Source organism: Monodelphis domestica, chromosome 5 (genome assembly GCF_027887165.1).
Source record: "Monodelphis domestica isolate mMonDom1 chromosome 5, mMonDom1.pri, whole genome shotgun sequence".
In the NCBI taxonomy this organism is placed as follows: Eukaryota; Metazoa; Chordata; class Mammalia; order Didelphimorphia; family Didelphidae; genus Monodelphis; species Monodelphis domestica.
The window spans coordinates 44,845,136-44,871,021 of NC_077231.1; the positions used below are offsets into that span (position 1 = coordinate 44,845,136).

Here is a 25,886-nt window from a genome sequence, read left to right on the forward strand (position 1 = left end):
GAATTAGGTTTGTAGATCTTAGTATGCTAGTAGAATAATACTTTAATATTTCAGTACTAAAGAAGTTTGTGGCTTCCTCAGCATAGGTTCTTTCTTCATCTAGTGGAAAGCATAATCTTCAAAGAGAGATTACTTGGTGGATAGCAAGATAAAAATAGCTCCCTTTAAAATAAACGAGCAATTCATTTAGGAAGAAATTTTCTGGAGTTTATTTGCTTCTACAGTAAATGTGATTTCTAGGTGAAATAATGACTTGAGCTCATTCTCAGTGACAAATGGTCATACTTGTCAGTTTCTTGCACTTTTGCCTCAAGTTGTCAGACCAGATCTGGACAGCTCATCAAACTTGTCCTATAATTGCTCAATAACTGGGGGGTGGGGGTTGGTTGACACATTTCTAAAGTGTAAGATGGTGGAGTTCCTTAGTACAGAGGCAAGAGTATATCGACATTAATTGTTCGTGAGTGATTTCTTCAACTATCCATTGACTAGGTAAGAAAGCAGTTATTTTTAAATTTATGAAAATACCTTTCTGAGTAAAGTTCTCACACTCTTGACAGTATTCTTCACATTGGTTCTCGTTAATCCTTTTATACAAAAATTTATCACAGATCTTGGGATTTAAGAGTGGGAAGGGACCTAAAAGCTCATCTAGTCCAAACTCCTCATTTTATATAGGTGATGAAGTAGAGTCTTGGGAAGGTTAAGTGATTTGCCTATGGTTATTCAAGTTGGAAATAGCAGAGCTGGAATTTGAAACCAAGCTCCAGATCATTGGTTTATAGATCTCCCAATGAAGAAATTGGCAACATAGATTGGCACATGATCTTCAATCTAGTCTTGCAGAATACCTGGGCAGTGTTGAAATAAAGTGATTTGACTGGAGACAAGTAATTAGTTTGTACCCAGTCAGTCAGTATATGTTCTGTACAAGACTTGACCCCAAGTCTTCTTGACTGAGATCAACATCCATTAAGCCAGGCTACCTAATTCTGTGCCATGATTTCATGCACTAATCTGAATTGACTCTTAAGATATATTTAAAGGTCTTGAACACTAATTGCTTTTTTCAGATGCCTGTGTGGATGTTTGACAGACAACATGAACTACTATGTATTTATTGACATCCTCAAATTGAAAGAAATTCAGGTGCCTTTCAAGTTTTTCCTCCCCCCCCCCTTTTTTTTTTCCCCCACTACTGCCCCAATATCTTTTAGGCCAACCTAAGTAAAAGGATGTAGCCTTAGAGCCTTATTTACGCTCTGACTTTAAAATCCTTTTGTCTTTCAAACTTGTTTGTGATGACATTCTGCTGCATTAATAAGTTTATTTTATGTGGATAATAGTATGATCCTTCAAAGTTCTGCTCAAATGTCACCTCATTTGATTCCTTGGCTTCTAGTTCCTTTCCCTCGATTCCTTTTTACATATACTTAGATATATTTATTTTTGCATATAGTATATAAGCTCTTTGAGGACAGACACTATATTAATTTTGTTCTTAATAGCACCTAGCTATTAAAACTTAAAAACCTAGCTATTGAAACTTAAAAACACCTAGCACAGTGCCTGACACCTAATTACTATCTGATTAATGGATCTTTTCTTTCTTTTCCCTCTCCCACATCCTTGAAATACTTAGGTTGTTTTTATTTCCCCAAATTTCAGAGCAGCAATGCATTTCCCCTTAAGAGAGTTGTGTACATGTTGGATATTTTTTTTAACTTTTTTTTTTAGTTCAGTAATATTTTTTCCCAGTTGCATGTAAAAACAATTTTTAAAATTTGTTTTCTAACATGATTTTCAAATTCTCTCTTCCCCCATTCCTGAAACATTAAGCAATTTGATAAAGGTTCTAAATGTGCTATCATGCAAAACATTTTCATATTCATCATGTTGTAGAAGATGCATACCTTTTCCTGCTCCCCACAAAAAAAAAATCACAAAGGAAATAAAGTGACAATGGTATGCTTCAGTCTACATTCAGATTCCCATCAGTTTTTTCTCTCATAGTAGATAACATTTTTTTATCATTGTATTGCTGAGAATGTCAGTCATGCTCATATAATATGCTATTACTGTGTATGATCTCCTGGTTTTGCACACTTAACTTTGCATCAGTTCGTATAAGATCCCAGCTTTTTCTGAAACCATCCACCTCATTTCATATAATACAACAGTATTCCATCACAGTTAAATACCATAACTTGTTCACCCATTTCCCAATTAATGGACATCCCCTCAATTTCCAATTCTTTGCTACCACAAAAAAAAAAAAAGCTGCAATAAACACTTTTGTTTCAAGTAGGTCCTTTCCTCAAATCTTTGATCTCTTTAGGATAGGATACAGACCTAGTAGTGATATTGCTATATCAAAGGGTTACGCAGTTTTATAGCCCTTTGGGCACAGTTCCAAATTGTTCTCCAGAATTGATTGGTTCAGTCCACAATTGCACCAACAGAGCATGTGTCCCAATTTTCCCCATATCTCCTTCAGCATCTATTTTCCTCTTGTCATATTAGCCTTGTTGACTAAGTAAAAGCATATAAACTCATTTAAAGTGGAAACTAAAATGTGGGTTTTTAAAACTTTATTACTTCAAAGAAGCTACTGTTGTGTTGCTTTCAAAATTCACAAATTTACACTATGTTTTATTATAATTTCTGAGAAGTCAATATCATGAGATGCCACACACATGTAATATTTAACCCTACAATATAGATGTTAATGGTAAAGAAACTTTTGTGGTCTTAGCTTTCACATGAGAATTTAATAACCTGAAGAGAATGAAGTTTTTGGTTTGGATTCTTGTGCACATCCTTAACATTTACTTTAAAATAAAGCAATGGGGCAATAACCCTAGAGACAGGAGCTCCTGAGTTAAAATGTGACCTCAGACTCTTCCTAGCTGTGTGACCCAGACAAGTTACTTAATTTCAATTGCTTAGCCTTTACTGCTCTTTTGACTTAGAGTCAGTACATATACATACGGAGAGAGCGACCTGAGAATTTTTACTGAAATCTGGGTTTCTCACACACATGACAATCTAAAAAAATCATAAACTAAATCTATTGTTTGGGCTGGATTTTTTATACGTTCCCCCCCCCCCCCCCAGGTGGTTCTGTATACATGGTTAGTGTGGTTATTTATGTATCATTCTGTAATAGGATTTGGGAAACATCAATTATAGTATAAGGTTTACCAATAGCATGCCTTTTTATTTATGTACCCTAGGAACATGTTGAGCTTTTAGATTGTTGCATTCAAATCCACAGGAAGTTCTGGTCAATCTGAATTTCTTTATTAGTGATGTTTGGCAGATGTCTATATGTCTTCCATTTCTTTGTTTTATGATGTTTGCCCTGTAGGTATGGGATATAACACAAGATAACTTCAGCAGAAATGGAGCGATTTGAAGATAATACAGATCATCTCTTTGATGACAGTAAATAGCAAGCTTATTCTTGGTATCATTTCAGTATTATAACTCTTTGAAATATTTATACAAAGTTTTGTTTTCATGACTTGCCTAGAAATATCTATTTTGATGAAGGAAGGGAATTGCTGGCATCATTTTGTTTTTTGATGATGATGATAATTAACATTTATATTTAGCACTTGCTATGTTCTAGGTTCTGTGCTAAGCATTTTTGGGTCCTTCAAAACAATCTTGGGAAGTGTATGTTGTTATTGCTGATAAGGAAACTAAGGCGAACAGATTAAGGGACTTGCTCAGAAGCACAAGTAAATGTCTTCTATCAGATTTGAAGTTGGGTCTTCCTGACTCCAGAACCCATGTTCTATCCACTGTAATCAATACTAAACATTAGTTCCAAGGCAGAAGCAAAATAAGGGCTAAGGTAATTAGAGGGTAAGTGACTTGTCCAGGGTCACACAGGTAAGGGAGTGTCAACCAAGATTTCCTATCTCTAGGCCTGCTCTCTAAGCCACCTAGCTGCTGCCATCATATTCTTTTAATGCTGGACTCTTATCATTTAGCCTTTTGCTAGCAAAACTTCATTAAGTTAACTTGGATTCTTTTAATCCTCCCTGTGTGGTATTTTTCAGTTGGACTTTCTCTTTTTAAGCCCTTATGTTCCATCTTGGAATCAGTACTATGTATTGGTTCTGAGGCAGAAACTTACAGCAGAAAAGCTGTAAGGGCTAGCCAGTAGGGATTGAGTGACTTGCCCAGTCACGTAGGTAGAAAGTGTCAAATTTGAACCCAAGACCTTTCAACTCTAGACCTAGCTCTCAATCCACTGAGCCACCTATCTTCCCCCAACAATTGGACTTTTAATCAAGAAATCCATGTCACTAAAAATTAATATAGCTTCTACTATGTGCCATGGACTCTACTGGGCTCTGGGGAGACAAAATCAAACACACTCAAAGAATTCATATTCAGTATTCATATCTACAAACTCAAACTAAATCAGAAGTAATTAGGGGAGAGGACACTAGCAGGCAGGATGAGATGTGAGGGGGGCCTTTTGAAGGAAATGAGAGAGCCAGGATGCTGGCAGCATTCTGGTTAAGCAGACTGAGGATGGTATTTATCATGAAACTTAATTTTTTATTTCTAATGCTAAGCCAAATACATCTCATTAAGCTGAACTTTAAAGAACCAAATGTGTGCTGTTTGTAGATGTGTCTAAACACTTGTAACTGTGCAAAGGCCCACATGCAGAAGTACAAATACTCTGGGTTTGTGTGAGGGGCTCGGGGTAAAGAAGTGGATTCATTCCATAGAAAGCAGACAAGCTGGCCAGGAGAACCAGGCTTGTTATACTTATGGAGGCAAGCTGTAGAAGAGTCTTGTCCCTGAGTCTGTCTGCTCTGGAGCTGTTGTTTAGTGCTTTACTTGGGTACATATTGATAGGTATATATGGAACCAGTTATCTTACATGGAGAGAAAATCCCTGAAAGCAAGACCGGTAAGTTAAAGTAATCCAAAGCAGCCTCAGAATTGTCTCTCGACTATATATTCCTCTATAAACAACTTCGTAAATAATGTAGATCCTCATTAAAATCTATGGGGAGGGTTGGTGAAGTAACCTGTATACTGAGGTCTTCAAGCCATCTGTTCCAAACCCCTTATTTCGCAAGTAAAGAAACTGAGACCTAGAGATGTTAAATAATACCTGAGGTCACTGAATCCCAATGCTGGGTATTGGTTCCAAGGCAGAAGAGTGATATGGGCTAGGCAGTGAGGGTTAAGTGACTTGCCCAGGGTCACACATCTGGGAAGTGTCTGAGGTCAGATTTGAACCAAGACCTCCCATCTCTAGGCCTGACTCTCAATCCACTGAGCTACCCAGATGCTCCTGGCAGCAGTGTTTTCTGAAGCTCAGTGCCAAACACTATGCAAATCTTTAAATTAAAATTAAAACAATTAATAAAAAATTAAAACAATCCCTATTTTTGAGACTTAAAAAGTTAATAAAACTTTAGGGGAAGGCACTTGTAGTTGAGGTCACCGATACAAAGAAATGACAGAAAAGAGTACCCAAGATAGGATTTTGGGAGGGAATCCATTGGGACTATAATATGGATCACGCATCAGTAAAGGAGATTGCATTGTTGTCATTTAGTAGAAAAATCGAGAGGATAATGTCACATAAAAGCTAAAAAAAAGAGAGATTAGTATGAAAGGAAAAAGTTATCATCCGTATCTTGATAAAGCACAGGGATCAAGAAAAAGGATTCAGAAAAGACCATCAGATTTATTAAACTTTGGAGAGTTTTAGTTGGGTGATGAGATCAGAAGCCTGATTGCAAACAGTTAAGGAGTGACTTGAGAAGAGAAGGAAGTAAAAATGACAAATGTAGAATGCTTTCCCCTTACCCCTCCCCCCCCCCCACTCCCCCAAGTGAGAAATGAAGGGGAGATAATAAATAGGATCATATTTTCAAGAGATGGTAGGACTTGTAAAGGTATTTTGATGATGATGATGATGATTTAGCCATAATTTTTTTTATTTAGAACATTTTGTCATGGTTACATGATCCATGTTTTCTCCTCCCCTCCCCCACTCCCTCCCAAAGCTGACAAACAGTTCCACTAGGTTATACATGTATCATTGTTCAAAACCTATTTCTATGTTATTCATATTTGCAGTAGAGTGATTCTTTAACATCAAAACCCTAATCACATCCCTGTCGCATTATGTGATCAATCATATATTTTTCTAATGCATTTCTGGTTCCACAGTTCTTTATCTAGGTGTGGATAATGTTCTTTCCCGCAAGTTCCTCAGGATTGTCCTGGATCATTGCATTGTTGCTGGTAGAAAAGTATTACATTTGATTGTGCCACAGTGTATCCATCTCTGTGTACAATGTTCTCCTGGTTCTGCTCCTCTCACTCTGCATCAATTCCTGGTGGTCATTCCATGGAATTCCTCCACTTTACTATTCCTTTGAGCACAATAGTATTCCATCAACAACATACACCACAATTTGTTCAGCCATTCCCCAATTGATGGGCATCCTCTCATTTTCCGATTTTTTTGCCACCACAAAGAATGTGGCTATATTTTTGTACAAGTCTTTTTCCTTACGATCTGCTATGGTTAGGTCAAAGGGCAGACATTCTTTTAAAGCCCTTTGTGCATAGTTCCAAATTGCCCTCCAGAATGGTTGGACCAATTCACAACTGCACCAGCAATATAGTGTCCCAATTTTACCACATCCACCCCTCCAACATTTTATCACTTTCCTTTGCCGTCATATTGGCCAATCTGCTAGGTGTGGGGTGGTACTTCAGAGTTGTTTTAATTTGCATTTGGGAGGGATTTAGAACTCTTTTTCATGTGCTTGATAGTTTTGATTTCATCCTGTGAAAACTGTCTATTCATGTCCCTTGACCCTTTGTCAATTGGTGAATGGCTTATTTTTTGCAAATTTGACTTATTTCCTTATATATTTGGGAAATTAAACCTTTGTCAGAGACTTTTGCTATAAAAATGTTTACCCAGTTTGTTGCTTTCCTTCTAATGATTTAACCATAATTTGAAGATAGTAACAAAGGAACTGCTAGAAGGGGATACTGGTGTTTGGGCAATTTCTGGAGCAACCTAGAGGGGATAGGACCAAGAACACATGTAAAAACTTTTTAGTTGGGCTTTGGCAAGGGAAAAGGTGCCATCTCATCAGAAAGATGAGGAAGAAAGAATAGGAGATGGTATCAAGGAGCCGCCTTCTACTTAATTGAGCTGATGAGAGACCTCATAAGTGAATTTTCTCTGTAAAGTAAAAAATAAACATACACTGAAGTGAATAAATATTGAAATTATATGGAGCACTAAATTGGTATGATTACAGTAATAAAACTGGAAAATGGAACCTTGAAAAAGATAAAGATTTGAGGAAAGAAGAGAAGCAATTAGGTAGGAATAAACAGGATAGCTTTGCTTCGCTGTGGGACCAGTTGGGTTTGATAACATAAATTTGTAGTTATATCTCTATGTAGACTGACTGGCTTGAAATATTATCAAAAGTCCTATTGAGCAGGGAGTTCAGAGAGTTGGAGGTCATTAGTAGAGTTGAATTGTTAATTATAGTCGAGATTGGGTAGAAGAAAGAAATAAAAATAGGAATAATGGCCCAACATAGTAATCAGGAAAGGGTAATAGTAAGATTAAGTCAGAATTGGTTGGCTAGGAATATCTTTTAAAGTCATGAAAAGAGTGAGGAGGTGAGATCATGTGATATGACAGTTTATCATCAAATATTTGAAGGGTTGTCATAAGCATAGATTAGACTTGTTCTTCTCCTGCCCAGAGAACAGAACCTACAGGATAATTTTTGGAGGTATATTTTTGTTGGGATTTTGTGATTGTCTAAAAGTGTTTTGTTCAAATAAAACACTTTTTGGGCCCCAAATTTTCCTTTTGCCTGCAAAGGAACCAACCTGCATTTGAAGGAGTCTTCATTATTGTCACTTCAGCCAAATGCACTGCTAATCTAGAGAATCAGCTTAGAGATCTATTAAGAAACTGGTTTTTCCACATTCATCAGATTGTAGATAAACATACACTGAAGTGAATAAATATAGAAATTATATGGAGCACTAAATTGGTATGATTACAGTAATAAAACTGGAAAATAGAACCTTGAATAGCAAAGACACTATACCTAATTGAATTTGCCGATAGTTAGTGATTGATTAAAGGGAACAAACTTGAGTTTGTGGCAGAATTAAATACACTAAAATGACAAAGCAATAGTTCACTAGAATGGCTTTTTTTTTTGTTCCCAAGAAAATAAGAGAATATTATCTTTATACTCCAGTTGCTTACAAACTCCAAGCCTATTTAATACTTTAAAAAAAAACCCTAATTACCTTTTGTTTTGCTTGAACTATTCCTAAATTATTCTGCAAATATGTGATCAAAATGCCATTTATACTGTTGTTAGTGCTGACCAGGAATAAATTTTGTATTTTTCATGATTGTTCAGGGTAACGGTTTGGTGTACTTGCTCTTCCTCTAGTTTTATGGATGCCCGTCTATATTTACTATCTCTACCATTGCTATTTAGTAACTTTACTAATTTTAATAGTGATAGACTAAAATTTCAGTTATAAAAGAATTCTTTCAATCTAATTCATTGGTATCTCAGCAAGAAGTGTTAAATACTAGAGATAGTTCTCCCTTGACTTGATCAGAAAGGCAGACCACTCAAAAATAATCATGTGAGTGCATTTTGGTGACTTGATGATTTTTGGTTTGACTAAGAATGTTTTAAAATTTTTGAGCTGATAAAAAAACTTTTTGAGCTGATATTTTGAGCTGTGGATAGAGGAAAGATTCAAGTGACACAAAACTGCCTTTATAACCCCCAGGACAGTCATTTAACATCAGTATCTGGACAACTTTCTTTAAGATCATCAGTGGCAAAATAGATGCCATCCTGCTTTGGTAAATAATTCCCTCACCAAAAATTTCTTACATCTATGAAATTACCAATCTAATCTTTATACTTAAATTATTTTGTCCCTTTTATCATCCCCTCAAAAAAATCCCACTTTTGAATTTCTTGAACCCTCTTTGACCAAAAGATTAATACCAGATATTTCTGGAATTTGACTAAAATTTAACTGTTTTGTGGAGAAAACATAATCTTCTTTAGCTGCAAAAGTACTACTTTTGGAGGTGGAGGCGGAAAGAAGAAATCAGCTATCTGGAGCCTTCTCCAGAAAGTGTACAGTGGGAGAACTGTCAGCCAACAATTGGAACCAGTAGTTAAGTGTTTTAACTTGCCATTTTCATCACCCTTTATAACTTAAAATTAGAGCATGTGTTGCAGAAATCTGAACAACTTTAGAGGTTTTAGAAATTGCATTTACAAGCATTATACATTTATCATAGTACTCTTTGGTTGACCCTTGTCAACCAAATCTTGAAGGGGCAAAAGTAATGAGTATTTAAATGGTTTTTGTTTTAGTTTTTCCCTTTTAATTTTGACATAAAGTCTTAAATATGCTAAAAACTCACTTTTTTTCCTAATAAATATTTTGAGTTAAGCAGAATTATGTTATTGTGTTTTGAGTTATAGAAATTAAGAGCTGGAAGGGATGTTTTACATATGTTCTCCAGTTAGGACATTGGCAGAGCAATTAAGGAATTTTCCTAAGGGCATATAGGTAGCAAATAACTGGACTGCAACTTAAGCCTGCATCCTCTGACTTGAAATTAAATACTTATTTCTTCAGACATAATTATCTTTATAGATTCTTGACATGGCATTAACAAATGCAGAAGATAGAAGTGGGGGAAATGCTTACCCTGGGATCCCCCATGACTTAGCACACCTGTTGTAATCAGACATGGAAGATTAAGTGGAAATAGAATTAAATCAAAAGTATAGGTGGAGGTCCTAGCCTGAAACAACTGGTAGAGAATGTGAATAATTAATGGAAGAGCATGAATGTCAAGTTCAATAGGAACAGAGACTACTTGTCTGTAGAGGGCGAATATTAACTCAGAGAATTGCTTATATTCATGGTTTTAAAATTTTATTTTGTTAGACATTTCCCAGTTATATTTTAATTTGATTCTGAAAATTGCCTGTTTACATTTTCTGTATTTTTATTCGTTTTGTTAAGTATTTCCCAGTTATATTTTAGTCTGGTGTTCTGGCCAAATATGATTGAGACCTCTCTGCTTTAGCAGAATTGGTGGACTAGGAAAGCACAGAGGCATAAATGGTACATGGCCCCTCTTTTCCCTTTAAAGTTGAAAGATTTTTTAGGTTAATGTATGAATATGATAAGAGACAGAAAATAGCCTGACAAATTAGGACAGGGTCATTTTATGTGGTAAAATATATAATAACCCTACTTAAAGTTTTTAAAACAATGCTCCAGATGCAAAAGAATTATTACTAGAAGACAGTTATGATTTTTAAAAAAAGATTACTAAAAAGTTGACTGCAGTACTTGGTCTTTGTTTTTCTTTTTTTAACAAATTTTTCATAGAACTATCTAGAGCATTTTGGAGGCTTTCTTTCATCTAATTTTTTTTTAGCTTCTCAGACATACTAGGATAATGCAACAATTTTTTCCCTTTGTTCTTTTTAAGTGACTATCCTACCTCATTTTCCTGTCATAAAAATACTTATATATGTTGTGTGTGTGTGTGTGTGTGTGTGTGTGTGTGTGTGTGTGTGTGTGTGAGAGAGACAATGTGACTGTAATTGTTTATATAAACTTTTATGCCACTTTTTCATAAATCATCATTAGTAACAGCTTAGTTAATGCCCATCAATTATCCTTTTGTTGCCATTTAGCTTATTTGTAAATTTAATTCTTCTGAGGATGTTGGGCTATGATTCATGGTCAGTTAGTGACCCCAGAAGGATATTAAGAGTTATGCTTGTGCAGTTGTTTGGGATCGTTGAGAATACTGTAGGTTTTTAAATGTAACAGCTTTTTTAAAGCTTCTCCTCGCTAGCCTTTCTAAACACTTTGTATACATTTATGTCATTTTATTCTTGGCTTTAAGTATAATGGAATATGTCCTTTAAAAGTTCCAAGCTTATTAGTACAGCCACTTATATTCTTTAAATACCTTTCTCTTTATCCCTCATAATTATTAGCAAAAAGTTAGGGTTAAATTATAAATAGAAGTTCTCCTCATGCTACCTGGGTTTTTTTCCTCTTCCCTTTTGAAAGAAACAGTACCTTCGACCAACCCAAACTATCAATTGGGTATATAATGTCTTATAGATGTGACAAGGAAATAACTTTAAAAGACTGATATATATTAATTTAAGGTCGCCAAGGAATTCAGCTATGTAATTCCTAAATGAAAACTCAAGTCAGCAGTCAACCTTTTATAAAGTTTAATTACAAACAGGATGAAGAAAGGTATTGGGGGGGGGGGGCGGAGAAAGGGGAGAGAAGGGAATAGGGCTTAAATACCCCTTCTGTTTAGGCTGGGCCAAAAGGCCCAAGCCCTTAGATAGCTGGGGCAAAGAAAGGAGATCAGTCCCTATTACTCACGTGACCAAAAAGGAGAAAAAGTCTCAGGGGCCTCCACTTCCAGCTTCCTTCAGAGCAAGCCTCTCAGAGCACCTCTCCAACCACTCAGAGCCAAAACTCTCCAACCAACCACCCCCCAGTCCTCAGACCCCTCTCTCTTTAAGCAAACCATCCAAGTTCCCTCCCCTCAGTTCTCACATCTACCAATCACTGTCCATGTCTTCCCTGTGCCAATGGTGTCTCTAGCTTAACCCAGGACCGCCCAGAGGTCTGTGGCTTTGCACATGTCTGTTGAAGGTCATATTCTCAAATAATTAAATCTTGATCCTTTGCTACAGCCCTTCCTAAATCCTGTTACCCTGAGTAGGGTAGAGATTGGAATAATTAAATTTTGATCTATGCTGCAGCCCTTCCTAAATCCTGTTAGGACTGAGTAGGGTGGAGATTGTAGTTTCAAGATCTGGTTCTGTCATTCCAAGTATCTCTATTGTATCAATTCTAAAATCAATCATGACTCAAAGAACTTCCTGTTCTATGCTTAAGCATAGGTCAAAGCCCTTTCCATTGTTCAGCAAAAGGTTTCTGTCCTAAAGTAATCTTAAGAAGGGAGGAGGAGGAACCTCCCATGCCAATGGGGTTCACATTCCAATAGACTATCAGTAAGAAATTTTTCAAGTATGAAATTTCCCAATGGTGAAATTTCCAACATTTATAAGTCTAAGAAATTTTAAGGTTTACATAGATGAGAAAATTGAGGCAGATAGAATTAAGTGATGTGCCCAGAGACAAACAATGAGGAAATATCTGAGCAGGCTTTAAAACCTATGTCGTCTTATGCTGCCTTACTCTATGCAACCATTTCTTCTGAGAATAACCATGACTTTTCTTGCTATACTTTTTCTATATTACTAGATATACTATGCTGTGCTTTCTATACTATAACTAACTATATATGTCCTTCATGGATTCCATTTTCCCTAGGAATTGGATTCATTCCCTAAATATCTTTTAAAAAGAGACCTTTTCTGTTGTAAAGATTCTCTCTTCCTCCATTTTCCTGCTTCTAATTTTAGCTTCATTGGTTTTGTTTATGCAGAAACTTTAATCAAAAATTGTCCATTTTTACTTCTGGTGAGCCTCACAAACTTTTCTCCTATCCATAAATAATAGTTAATTCCATACTGCTCTAATTTGCTTACAATATACCCTTTATGTCTTTTAAACAGAAAAGTTTTCGATGTGACCAACAAATATTCTAAAATTTCTACTATACTTTGGTCTATTTTATGTTATTATTATTAGCAAATGCTATGGTTTGAGAGATCATATCTTAACTAGTTTTTAGAACTCTGTAGAAAGGAAGGTGATTGCTGTTGGCAATTGTGGAGTTCCACAAATAATCAAGTTTTTGTGAGAACTAATTTGACTCAAACTATGCTGTAGGATCTAAAATTTGATATTGAGGTGTTCTGATTAACAGTTGACAAAAGACATTTGAACTTGTAAAAATATTTAAATGTTACTGAGTTTTGTGTATCCATCCATGCATTCCACAAATGACTAAATATTGATGTATTAGACAAATTAAAGCCCCTCTAAGTGAAACTCTTGTGAATTTAAGTACTCTAGGCACTATAGAAAAATAAAATATAATAGAGTAAGAAAATTCCTAGGATATTAGATTTAGTGTTTGATGGAACCCTAATAGTTAACTGGTACAATTCCTTCAATATCAGGTAAGGAACTGTGGCTTTTCCTAACAACTTGAAATTAGGTCCTGCCCTTTTTCTTCTCCAAACCTGAGTGAGTGAGTGTGTGTGTGTGTGTGCGCGCGCGCACGCACGCGCGCACATGCACACACTTATACAATGTACCTATTGTCAACTCCAATACAATGTGAGCTCTTTGAAAGTAGGAACTTTTTATGTGTTTGGCACATGCTAGACCACCAAATAGTAGTGATCTGTAATCTTAAGTAATCTCATTTTGTGGTAAAATAATCATTAGTCTTTTGAAATTTCTTACCTTTAACCCCCACAGTTCAGGAATTATGTTAATGCATATAAGAACCATTTTAATTCTGAATTCTAAGGATTCAATGGAGAATATCAAATTTTAGATTTGAAAAAAATCTTAGCATTCTCGTGTTAAGGGACTTGATTTCTACATGTATGTTTAAGTTCAGATATGTATTTTCTAATAACACCTTGTAAATCGTGTTCAATCGAATTAAAACAATCATAAGTGTAGAGTTGGAAGGGACCATGGATCATGAAGCCCATTTATTTTTTATATGAGACAACAGCCTCACGGAGATTAAATGATTTACTAAGTCATGTAAGTAGAAAGTGTATGAGGCAGAATTTTAAACTAGCTCTTCCTGACTTCACATCCAGTTCTTGATTTGTTAAACCACGTTGCCTCTCTTTTTGAAAAAAAAAATCAACAATTAGAATTTGTAACAATCCACAAATTCTAATACTTTTTTTTTTTAACCTTTACCTTCTGCCTTGAAATCAATACTGTGTATTGGTTCCAAGGCAGAAGAGTGGTACGGGCTAGTCAATGGAGGTTAAGTGACTTGCCATGGGTCACACAGCTGGGAAGTTCTGAGGCCAGATTTGAACCTAGGACCTCCCATCTCTAGGCCTGGCTCTCAATCCACTGAGCTACCCAGCTGCCCCTCTAATACCTTATACTAGAAGACTTTTGTAATTTTTCCAAGGGAAAATGCCCTTTATCAGGCAGTTTTGAAATATTCATTGTTCTAAATTCATTAAATAAGTGATTTAGAGCATTATTGAACCACCTAAACTTTGATATTGAATAGTTTAAAAGAATGAGAGAAAAAACCTTTCTCTCAAGTTCTAATCTAGTGGGAGACAAAACAAATATGGATTCACTTGAACAAACCAAAATATTATGTATAAAATTATATAATATACATTGAATACGTTGTGAGGAAAAGTGGGATCATAGTAGTTCATAAAACTGATCTGAAGGGACTTTTCTAGAAGTGGTTAATTCTTTAACACAGGAAATAAGCAATATGGGTTGCCCAAATTTCAAGTATAGTTAACTGACCTCTAGACTGAGAGTAGTTCTCTTTAAACCAAATCCCATTCTAGGTCATCATTTTAAATTACTTTTGTGGGAAATCTATATAAATCAAAGATCCCCTAGAACACTGAAAAGTACCTTCAAGTGTTTTCAGGGCTGTCAATTGGAAAAATTAAATTTAGGATCATAGATTTAGGACTCTGAGGTTATCTAGTCCAGTTCTCTCATTTATTTTTCAGATGGAGAAACTAAGGTGAGGTCCAGGAAGGGAGTTTGCCTTGGGGTCATTGGAAGCAGATTAGAAGTTGGAAATAGGCAGATTAATGATATAATGAAAATTATTGGTATAATGAAAAAAGTTCTAACTAGCTAACTAGTTGAAGTCTTCAGTCACAATTTGTTAATCAGACTTTTGACATAGATGCCATATATGGAGACTTAAAAATGTATTCCAAATTCATTTTCAGATAAGGAAACTAAGATATAGGAAATCATGACTCCCACATTTACACAGGTTTGGCAAAAACAGAACTGTAACTCAGATCTCCTAGCCCCCAGGGCCAGTATTCACTTATGCCATGACTTTTCCTTTAGGGGAGAAGTTGGACTGGGGGAAGAATGAACACAGAGATGTGATATTTTCAGGGACAACTCCAACCTAAATTCATCCACTTTTTTTCAATGAAACAAACTTCATTAATATGACAAATTTGCATAAATTCTCAAATAATCTTTGCACAGAAGTTAAAATGATTTCTAATATTCTTTTTCTCAATGTTAATTTTGACAAATACAAAATAATAAACTTCTCCTCCACTATTACACCCTCTTGGGGCGGGGGCAATAAAACACCTTCAACTCTATTTTTTATGGAAACAGCTTAAGACAAGTTATTTTGAATTTTAAGACCTCTGTGTTTACTTCTTAGCAGCACATAGAATAAAATCTGAAAAATTTAAATGGCACTTTGAATATATTGGCAAGATCATTTTCTCAAATACTTTAAGACAAATCCAAAGCTTTGATATTTTTATGTAAGATTGACAGTATACCCCAAAAAGCCTTATTAATAAATAGGAGAAACATCTTTGCTACCTGAAATCGTTAACAATACCAATACTATTCGGAGGATAGTATACCACATAGTTGTAAATGTTTCTACAGATTTGAAAGACCTTTGTGATTAATTAATGGAACAACTAAAATCTTGTTTGAAATTGCATATAAATAAAGCAGTTTGTGTTTAAAGATGCTTATTACAGGTGTAATTCCATAGGTAATCAGTTTCATTTTTGTCTACCAAAACCAGCACATCATTGTAGGGATGACTCGGTTTAGGAAAAAGTCAGGTTTACAAAAGTAACTAGAGTGAAATTTAATCATGTGACTCGTTTTATTATTTTAGTTCTGAACAAGGTGTTAACCCATTTCACAGTGTACAGTGGTATAGTGTATACCCTGTGTCAGAGGTAATCAATTTAAGATTTCTGTGATGATAATGTGGTAATTTGATTTTTTAAAATATACTTGAACTTTTGCATTTGAAACTTGATTTCTAATCCCAGATAACCCTACCTCAATGAATGCATTGATCAATCATTGCTAACATTTAAGCCAAGAAGATTATTGTGAGTTATGGGGTCATGGGGTGGGGTATTTAAAACCTGAGCACTATATGGCAAGAACAAAAAAAAAGGATCAATCACTAGAATCATTTTCAGAATACAGTGAGTTCATAACCTCCTTCATTGCTGCTGTAAAGAGGTATTTTTTATTCTGAACTCCTAGTGTAGCTGAAATTCATGTCTTTTTATCTTCAGTAAAGACGCTGATTAAAATTTATTACAAATTACAAAGGAATAGAAAATTGTGTTATTAAACGCAATTATTTTGTATTTTAGATACTGAAGTGTTGACTACAATCATCCACCATGCGTGAATACAAGCTAGTTGTTCTTGGCTCAGGAGGTGTTGGAAAGTCTGCCCTGGTGAGTAGATCTGCTTATTTTAGAACTAATTGATTTTGAAATACTATCTTTTGGTGTTTAGGATTAGAACATTGTCTTTTTATGTGTTTTCACTTTTAACATTACATTTTAAAGCTTCCATTTGTTTGCCATTTAGTTATTGTCAGATTAAGTTTTTTACTAATTCTAGAATATGAATAGCAAACAGATTTTCCTGAATTTATTTTTGAATAGTTTTTAAATATTTGCATGAATTTCACATATTGCTTTTATACTTTTACTTTTGTTATGCTCAAAAGGAAGCTTTGTATCAAAATTGCATGGACTTGGAGAAACAAATGGCCTAGAAATAAATGCCTAGATAGTTGATTTTATCATTAGTCATGGGAGGTGGTGGGATAGTTACTGGTAGAAAATTTACTAAGATTTTATACATTAAAAGTTTAACCTTAACAAGGGGTGGGGGGTGGGGGGAATTGGGTCCATAACCCTATAGTGTAAGTGAACTTTCTCCCTTAGAACCATACAAGTTTGCTCTAATGTCTTCCAATACCAGTATAAAGAACAAAGGGTTAAATATGTACTAAATTATAGGATTATTTCTTGAATGTGACTTTTATGAAAGTGCAAAATCATCTTGTAAATAAAGTTATACTTGTAGTAACAATTTTTTTTAACTTAAAAGAAACAAAAAGATAATAGCACAAATCCCATAGGGATTTAGAAACCTCCATATCATACAGATATGAAACTAGGTTCCAGAGAATTGGGGACAGAGCCAGAATTGAAACCCAGATCTTCTGAATCTAAATTCAGTGTCCTATAGTTAAGCAGCAATTTTGGAAAGTTATTGTCCGGGCTCAGTGAAAGGATCATTGACTTTGGGATTAAAAGAACCTTGGTTCCACCACTTATTCTTCTCTGACAAATTTCTCCTCAAATGCATTTCTCTGGATTTTTTATTTCATAGATGCTAATGCAATACTTATGTTTCTTTTACTACATGATAAGATTATCTCCTTTTTGTCTTTGTATGGTATTCTTTTCATACAATAGACACTCAGTTAATGGGTTGAATTGTTTTACAGACTGTACAGTTTGTTCAAGGAATATTTGTTGAAAAATATGATCCTACGATAGAAGATTCTTATAGAAAGGTAAGAAGTTACTACATTTGACATTTAAAATGCCTTCATGACATTTTTCAGAATAATTTTGCTTTATAACTTTTGGTGTTAATATTTGATGGGGGTGAGGTAGCAGGTAGGTGGGTCAATGGATTGAGAGACGGGAGGTCTTGGATTCAAATTTGGCTTCAGTCATGTCTTAGCTATGTCACTCTGAGCAAGTCACTTTACCCTTGTTGCCTAGTCCATGCCACTCTGCTGCCTTGGAACCAAGACACAGTATTGATTCTAAGACAGAAGGTAAGGGTTTTAAAAAAAAATACTTGGTTCTGGTTTTATTTTTAATTATTTAATAAATTAAAAGTTTATTAGATGAACAAAGAGCATTCTTGAGAACTGATTCTCACTGAATAAGATCAAATGTTTTTCACGGGAATGTCATATTTACTCTTGTTCTTATTTTACAAGTAAAGTACAAGAAAACAATAATGTTGACTTGTCCTAGAGTGAGATCCTAAATAAAGGAGCTGCTTTCTTTTCCCAGCCATATATAAGGAAAGCATATCAAAAATAAGTAGCTTAAAAGAGAAAGTGGTTAACTTGACCCAAGGTGTACTCTCTGAAAACTAGAAGAGGCCAAACAAAAACTGGTATCTCTGGAGAGCATTAGAAAATCAGAGTCGTGGTGGAGGTGTGATTTGTAAAATATCTGATAAAAAATATACCCCCACCCCCCAAAACAACCTAGTGACAGCCTTCACATCATTGAGAAGTGCATGAAGAACATACAGATTGGCAGCAGTGGTGGAGTGAGTGTCAGGTGACCATCTGAAATGAACAAAGACACAGAACTGTGTCAAACCCAACAGGGAAACAAGCAGGATTAGGGAGGACGGTGAATGTTGGGGAGGAAATAGTCACAAACAAAACAAACTTACTAATCATGATGGAGAAAAGAAATGAGAGCAAATAACTGTGTCATTGTGCCTTAGATGGCTTCTTATATAATTCAGGAATGGCTAAACACAATGTATCCTGTGAGTAGAATAGGATAGAACTTATCAAAGAGGAGATTTCAGAGCATTCTGCGTTGAGAGGAGTGAAGCAAGCAGAGCCCAGAGAAAAAATGATATACACACAGACAGCAACGTAGAAAAGGCAGCTGTGAGCCAGCCACGTCTCCTGAAAGCCTGTGGTGAAGAGAGCTACCTCTCCTGGCCACGTGATGGACATACAGTGCCAAAACACATTTTAGATGTGGCTACTCTGGTTTTATTCTGCTTGACACTACTCATGTGTTACAAGTGGGCTTGTTTTTTCTTCTAATTTGGGAGGATATTGTCTAGAAAAAGAAGAGAAGAGAGCATAGACAAACAGGGCAGCTGTGAGAGTAATATACAGACATGCCTATATGCTTTCTTAAAGAAAAAAGTGATATAAAATGAAGGTTCAGTATTCCATTTAGAAGCTTCTTTGTATCTCTACTATGTGCATGTTAACACTTTTGTATGTGTTTGTGTGTTCATAATTTTACTGAGGAAATTTTGGTTTTGCTTTGCTTCTAAATAGAGGTGGGATATTTGCTCCCGTGTTGTCTGCATAACAACAATATCCAGTAATAATATTTAGATATCTTTAAGCAGTTGATGGTGAGAGGCTATTATTTCTCACCACGTTTACCATTACATGTTTTCACATGCTCACCCTAGATCAAGAGAAGACATAATATGAAAAGGAATAAATGTTGTATTTGATGATATGTTTTCCTTCCTGACCCCTAACAAAATGGCCAGCCTAAGAGCAGTGTGAGGAATTGTTCATCAGGGTTCCCAGGCCCCCTCACCTTTGCCTTAGAGAATCTCTAGCTTTCTTCCAGGCTCAAGTACCACCTCCTATTTGTTACCTCCCCTGCTCTCTTTCAACTGATTTTGTGCCCTTCTTTTCCCCTGGAAAATTGATCTCATTGCTTTAAATGTATACAGATTATCTTGATCCCTTTGACATTTTTGCATATGCACACACTCCTTAGAATCCCAACTCCTTGAGGGCAGGAAGAGTTTCATTTTGACTGAGACAATTGCTAGGTGATCAAAGTTCTAAATCTTCACCATTTTTAAACAATCTGGGTTTTCAGTACAACATGAAGTGTCACAGACCACTGTTAGCAGTAATCTAGCACACCCCATTGAGCTATTTTATATAACACCAGGCATAGGGGTGCTTAATGAATGTTTGTTGAAGGAGTAAATAAGTCAAGGGAAAAAAATAAATCAACTTTTCATTGTACAGCTGCTCCAGGCTATGGAGAAAGGGGAGGAGTGGTTAGCAGTGAGGTTCATTAGGTAGCTGCTACTTATTGCCTGGCTGACTCCTCAAAGATCTGCCTTGGGGATGGGGAAGGAACATTCTTATGGTTCTTAAGAGTAGGAATCTGTCCACAATATCTCATTAAGAAGAATTGGAGTGCTATAATGTAGGCCTCATAGACTTAGAGCTGGAAGAGGGATCTCAGACCATCTGGTACACCTCCCTCATTTTATAGATAAGGAAACTGAAGCCCAGGGAAGTTCTGTGATATTCCTTAGATTCTCTTGTACAAAGTTGTATTCATAATTTTTAAATCACACATAAAACAAAAGAACATGCCACTGCCTCTACATAAACACAATTAAACCTGGAGTGATGAGAACTAGAGATGAAAAACATTGCTTTAGTGCTTGAATGACTTTTAGATTATTTTACATTTATTCCCAATCCTGGTGTTTGGGTAGATTTTCCTCTCAAAGTATCAACACAACTCCATCAGAAATACCAATAATGGTTAACTGGACTCACGTGATAAATCTTTAAAAACACAGATTCACTAAAACAATTAAAATGATGCCTTCTAAGCTGTTGTATAATAAGCTAAATGAGGTGCAATTCCTATTAAAAGGAGATTGTGCTATTTGTTGTCTTTATGTTGTATCAACAAATCATTTACCATTAGTGAAGATTTGGGACTTATACTACCTAGCAACTGTCCTCTTTTCCTCCTCCCCCCCCCCCTTTTTTTTAAACCCTTACCTTCTGTCAATATGAGCCAATATTGTGTATTGGTTCCAAGGCAGAAGAGTGGTAAGGGCTGGGCAATGGGGGTTAAGTGACTTGCCCAGGGTCACACAGCTGGAAAGTATCTGAGGCCAGATTTGAACCTGGGGCTTCTCATCTCTAGGCCTGGCTCTCAATCCACTGAGCTACCCAGCTGCCCCCCATCCCCCTTGTTTTTAACTGTTGTTTAATTATTATAATTTTATAGATAGAATTTTTACATGCTCACCCTAGATCAAGAGAGGACATAATATGAAAAGGAGATACTGTATTTGATATGTTTTCCTTCCTCTACCCCCTTTAAAAATTGGTCTAAATATGGTTCCTAAGTATTTTAAATACATTGAGAAAACAATACTTTTAACGTACTTTTTAAAATTCAGCTGATATTTCCACCACTACTTAACTTTTCTAATTAAATAGAAAAATACAGCAAATCCCACTCCATCGCCTTTTATCTATTCTGTAGGTGCTTATATCTACTCTATATTGTTTACTCTGATAGAAGTTCTCTGAGGAAAAAGACAGCCCCCAGAGCAGTGTCATAGTTGCACTCAACGTATGTTTGAGTGGTAGGGTATTTTTAACCCTATTTTAATTTTAGAATTGATCCTAAGTATGAGTTCCAAGGCCAGTAAGGGCTGTGCAGTTGGGGTTAAATGAATTGACCAAGAGCACACAGAAGTGTATGAAATCAGATTTGAGCCCAGGTCATCCTAACTAGACCTAGCTCTCCACTGAGCCACCTAGCTGCCACAATCGTTAATTTTTTTAAGCTTTATTATGTATGGATATAGTTTTCATAAAACTCGTGGTTTTGTGTTTTTTTTTTTCTCCAACAGCAAGTTGAAGTAGATGCTCAACAATGCATGCTTGAAATCTTGGACACTGCAGGAACGGTATGGTTTTTGTTTTGGTATTTAATCTTCTCTACATTTCAAACAAATTCATTTAATCATTTGGGTGACATTTTTGTACAGACCTGTGGGAGCTCTTTGTGAAGAAATCAATCAACTAGGCCACTCTGCTTTTCTTTATAGTCATTTATTAAAATAGTCAAATGTCCTAAAACAGTCAGAGCACTGAGGTTTTTAAAGATTCTTATTATTCCTAGATTTTTTTCCTCATACATCTATAGAAGCAGCATGCTATAGTAGTCTGTCAAAAAGAATTAGATCCAAATTCTAACTCAGTGATGGAGAACCTTTTAGAGACTTGAGTTCCCAAACTACAGCCCTCACACCACATGGGAACTTGCCTGTCTTAACCCCAAACAGGGAAGGAGGAAGTGCTTCCATTGGGCTGCTAGTCAGAGGAGTGTGGCATGTGAGAAATGTCCTCAGGGGCTGTGGAAAGGGGGAGGAGAGCTGCCCCCTCTAGCACACATCATAGGTTCACCAACATGGCTCTAGGCCAGCCTTTTTTTGTGTCTTGGGCCCTTCTGGTAATCAGGTAAAGCTCCTGGATCTATTCTCAAACCAATGTTCTTTAGTGCATAAAATACATAAGATTACAAAGGAAACCAATTATATTTAAATACATCTATCAAAATGTCCAAAAGGCAGGCTCACAGATTCCTTAGTTTAAGAACTCTACCCTAGGCAGATCACTTAAGCTTTGTGCCTCAGACTACTGCCTAGGACTTGTCTTTTAATTCTTAGGTGGTTTTGATCAGCTTTGCAAACACAGATTTCTAACCTGAGGTTTTCCTAAGTTAGGAGATAATTACAAATGCTTTGACATTTCATATATATTTTTCTTCATTATATTTTGTTGTGGTGGTGGGTCTAAAATGGAAACTACCCAGAAGAAGTAAGATACACATTGGACTTTGGAGACCTAAACTGGGTTTGAATCACATAACTCAACTACTTCTTACCTGTTAGTTTTTCATCTGTAAAATAAGGAACATCTAAGTATTGAATGACTATAATTTAGGATTTATCTCTCTTTTGTTTTTTTGGGTTTTTTTTGTTTTTGTTAAAAGTGGTAATGTAATAGATTTAGAAATTTACATAGTTGGAAGTGTTAGGATAGGAAGAGGAAAGTACTGAATTTGGCATTGATGGTTCTGGTTATGTCAAGTCAAGAAATAGTACTTATACCACCTACCTCACTGTGCCTTCAAAGATGCAAGTACCTATCTAAACAGGCATCTAATCTATCAACTATATCACTTTACCTTTCATGTAATATGCCAAGAGCTTGATTGATTGATTGAAATTTTTACTTTTGAATAGAGTTGTACTTCTATCTAGGTGCAGTGGTAAATGTCTTTGGGAGATGACTTTTGGTGTCTGACAGTAGTTTTTCCTAAACTTTTGACACCTCGTAGCAGGTATCAGATATTTAAACAGCATCATCAAGTTTCTATCATTATATGTAGTTATAGTTACATTTAAAATAAATACTTGTGGACATAAGATACTTGCAGGAGGGCCTCCCCCATTCAAGTTTCTTTCTAGTCTAGGACATGCTTAATTTTAATTGCTGGGTGATTTACATATTAAATATTCTTTCACAATCAGTTTACAAGATTTTAAAGAAACATTTATATGTATGATCTGATCACAGTTGTAAGTGATTAGTACAGTTTTATTGATAACTCAGGGATTGTCAGATCAGTTGTGAAGAAAGTATTATCTTTCGCTGTTTTTTTTCCCTCCACTATAGGAACAATTTACGGCAATGAGAGATTTGTACATGAAAAATGGGCAAGGCTTTGCATTAGTCTACTCTATCACAGCACAGTCCACGTTTAATGATTTACAAGATCTTCGAGAACAAATACTTCGAGTTAAAGACACTGATGATGTAAGATGATTTCCAAATATGTTTGTTTTATTTTTAAATCTCTTGTAAATTATTATAAAAGCTTTTACTTTGGGCTTTCACATAAATTCCTGGTTAACAGGTTGTGTTTTTGGTTTTGTTTTTTTTTTCCCCTTTATAAAAATTAATAGCATGTAGTATGCTTAGGCATGATAGGGAAAAGAGTAAATCTTGATGTCTTGCCCCTCTGCATAGCAAACTTAAAATTGTTTAAGGACCCAAGTATCACTGCCTTTGACTGATTTATATTTTGTTAAGTTTAACAAGAGTTAAAGATCACCAGTGTATAGTAGTAGATGTGGAGTTAGGAAGACATGAGTTCGAATCTTGCCTCTCCTATGTTTAGTCCTGTGGCTGTGGGCAAGTCACCCAATCTCTCTGTTCTGGTTTTCTCATCTGTTACTAGCACCTGCTCTTTAGTTGAGAGAATCAAATAAAAGTAACATATATAAAGCATGAAAGTATTATATAAATGCTATTTCCATTGTTAATCTATGGTCCTATTTGTAGATTTATTTTAAGTTTATATTTTTTCCCAAAGTTAAGCTATTTCATTATCTGAAAGCTAACTGAAATTAAATTTTCCATATGATATATGAAATTTGCAGTTAGACAATTTCTATTGATTAAACTTTTGTTTTGGTTTTCTTTAAACCTCTAAATCCCTTTTAACTTCCTGTTTGTGTGTATGTTAACTCTTCTTAGCTTTGGTGTCATCTTTTGAAAATTTATTTAGGAGTATTATAAAGAAAGATAGCTTTAAAGATAGTATGAGCCAAAATGAATTGGTTAAATTACTGATTAAATTAATATTACGTGCTATGAACTTTACAAGATATATCAGGACGGAAAGATAATGAATTAACCCCAAGTATAGGAAGTGAGCCTTAAATTAACTCATAGAATCCTTTTGCTTTAAAGTTTTTCTTCCACTCACATTGAGGTTTAGTGGGCCAAAATGTTCTGTTCTTTGTATGATGGTGTTACATGAAAGATATTAGACTTACAAAAAACACTTTGGTTTGATTCCCACCTCTGCGAAATCGAGGGCAGATCCTCTGGTTTCTTCATTTTTTACTTCATAGGGTTATTGTAAAGATCAAGGGTGCATAAAACATTTTGTAAACGTTAAAAAACACTACTTTCATATAAATTGCTATTCTATTAATTTCATATTAGCATTCATCTGTTTAGTTTTTTAGTGTGTTTTCCCTGAAATTATTCCTGAATTGTTTCCCCCTTTTAAAGCATCTAGTTAGTTTTTGGTTAATTCATTTTTCTATATAAATGATTTATTAGATATTAAAGTTATACATATAAAAGCAGGGTCTTGTTTCCCCAGAAAATTCATTCACTATCAAGTTATCACACCACCATTTTTTTTTTCACAAACTAAGCTCTATTTAACTCTTAAAAACAAGTTTGACATTAATTTTGTGTTTTCACTGAAAATTTACCTGGCACAAATGCTTGTGTTGTTATTTGTGTTGGCTCTTCTATTATCATGATTACTTTGGTGTTGTCACATCTCAAAATTACAGAATTCTATAAAACCCAAAAAATGTTGGGCATCTCCCATGCACATCAGTATTTTATTTTTTGTCTCACAGATGAGGTGGTGTGATTGATTATTTCTCTGGATAGGTCTATAACTTACATCATTGGGCACCTTCAGGTGCAGGGCACATAGCTAGTTGGAATAAAACCTTTGGATACAATATCACCAGTCCTAATGATGGTTAAATGAGTACTAGCTCATAATGTATATGATAAATAGTAGAGATGATGTAATTATTGTATGCATGGTATGAGTGAGGTGTGATCTAGTTGAGGGATGCATGGTATAATTACAACTAGAAGGATCACCTCCTGGAAGAGACAGCATTGAATTGGTGTTCATAGGAATTCAGAGCCTAGAAATATGTACGTAAAACAAGTTAGGTGAGGAGACAGTTCTTATGAGATAAGACTGGGAAGTGTCTAAAATACCATTCTGAACTAGACATGCATTCTGTTTATAGCAGGGCCTTTGTGGGAACCAGGACCAAATCTTTGAATAATAAAGTAGTGATGGAACAGTAGATAAATACTAGATGTGAAATGCTGAGGTAGAACTGAACAAATTTGGTGATTGAATATGAAAGGCAAAAGAAGAGGGAAGATTTCACACTAAAGTTAAAACCTTAGGAACTAGTAGTACCACTCATTAATAGTAAAATAGAAATGGGTCTATGGAAGAAAAAGTTTCAGTGGAAGGAAGAAAACAAGCAATTATTAAGTGCTTAATGTGTCAAACCCTGGGAATACAAGTGTAAGCAAA

The 25,886-nt window shown here is 35.3% G+C and overlaps 1 protein-coding gene across 1 annotated transcript in view; it reads left to right on the forward strand.

The window, feature by feature from the left end:
- RAP1B (RAP1B, member of RAS oncogene family) overlaps positions 1 to 25,886 on the forward strand; it is a 45,300-nt gene that overhangs the window by 11,662 nt on the left and 7,752 nt on the right. The window contains exons 2-5 of the mRNA XM_001364262.5: positions 16,452 to 16,538; positions 17,606 to 17,674; positions 21,577 to 21,633; positions 23,408 to 23,548. Of these exons, the coding sequence (XP_001364299.1) occupies positions 16,482 to 16,538; positions 17,606 to 17,674; positions 21,577 to 21,633; positions 23,408 to 23,548 (324 nt within the window). The 5' untranslated portion in view covers positions 16,452 to 16,481. The remainder of the gene's footprint in view (positions 1 to 16,451; positions 16,539 to 17,605; positions 17,675 to 21,576; positions 21,634 to 23,407; positions 23,549 to 25,886) is intronic.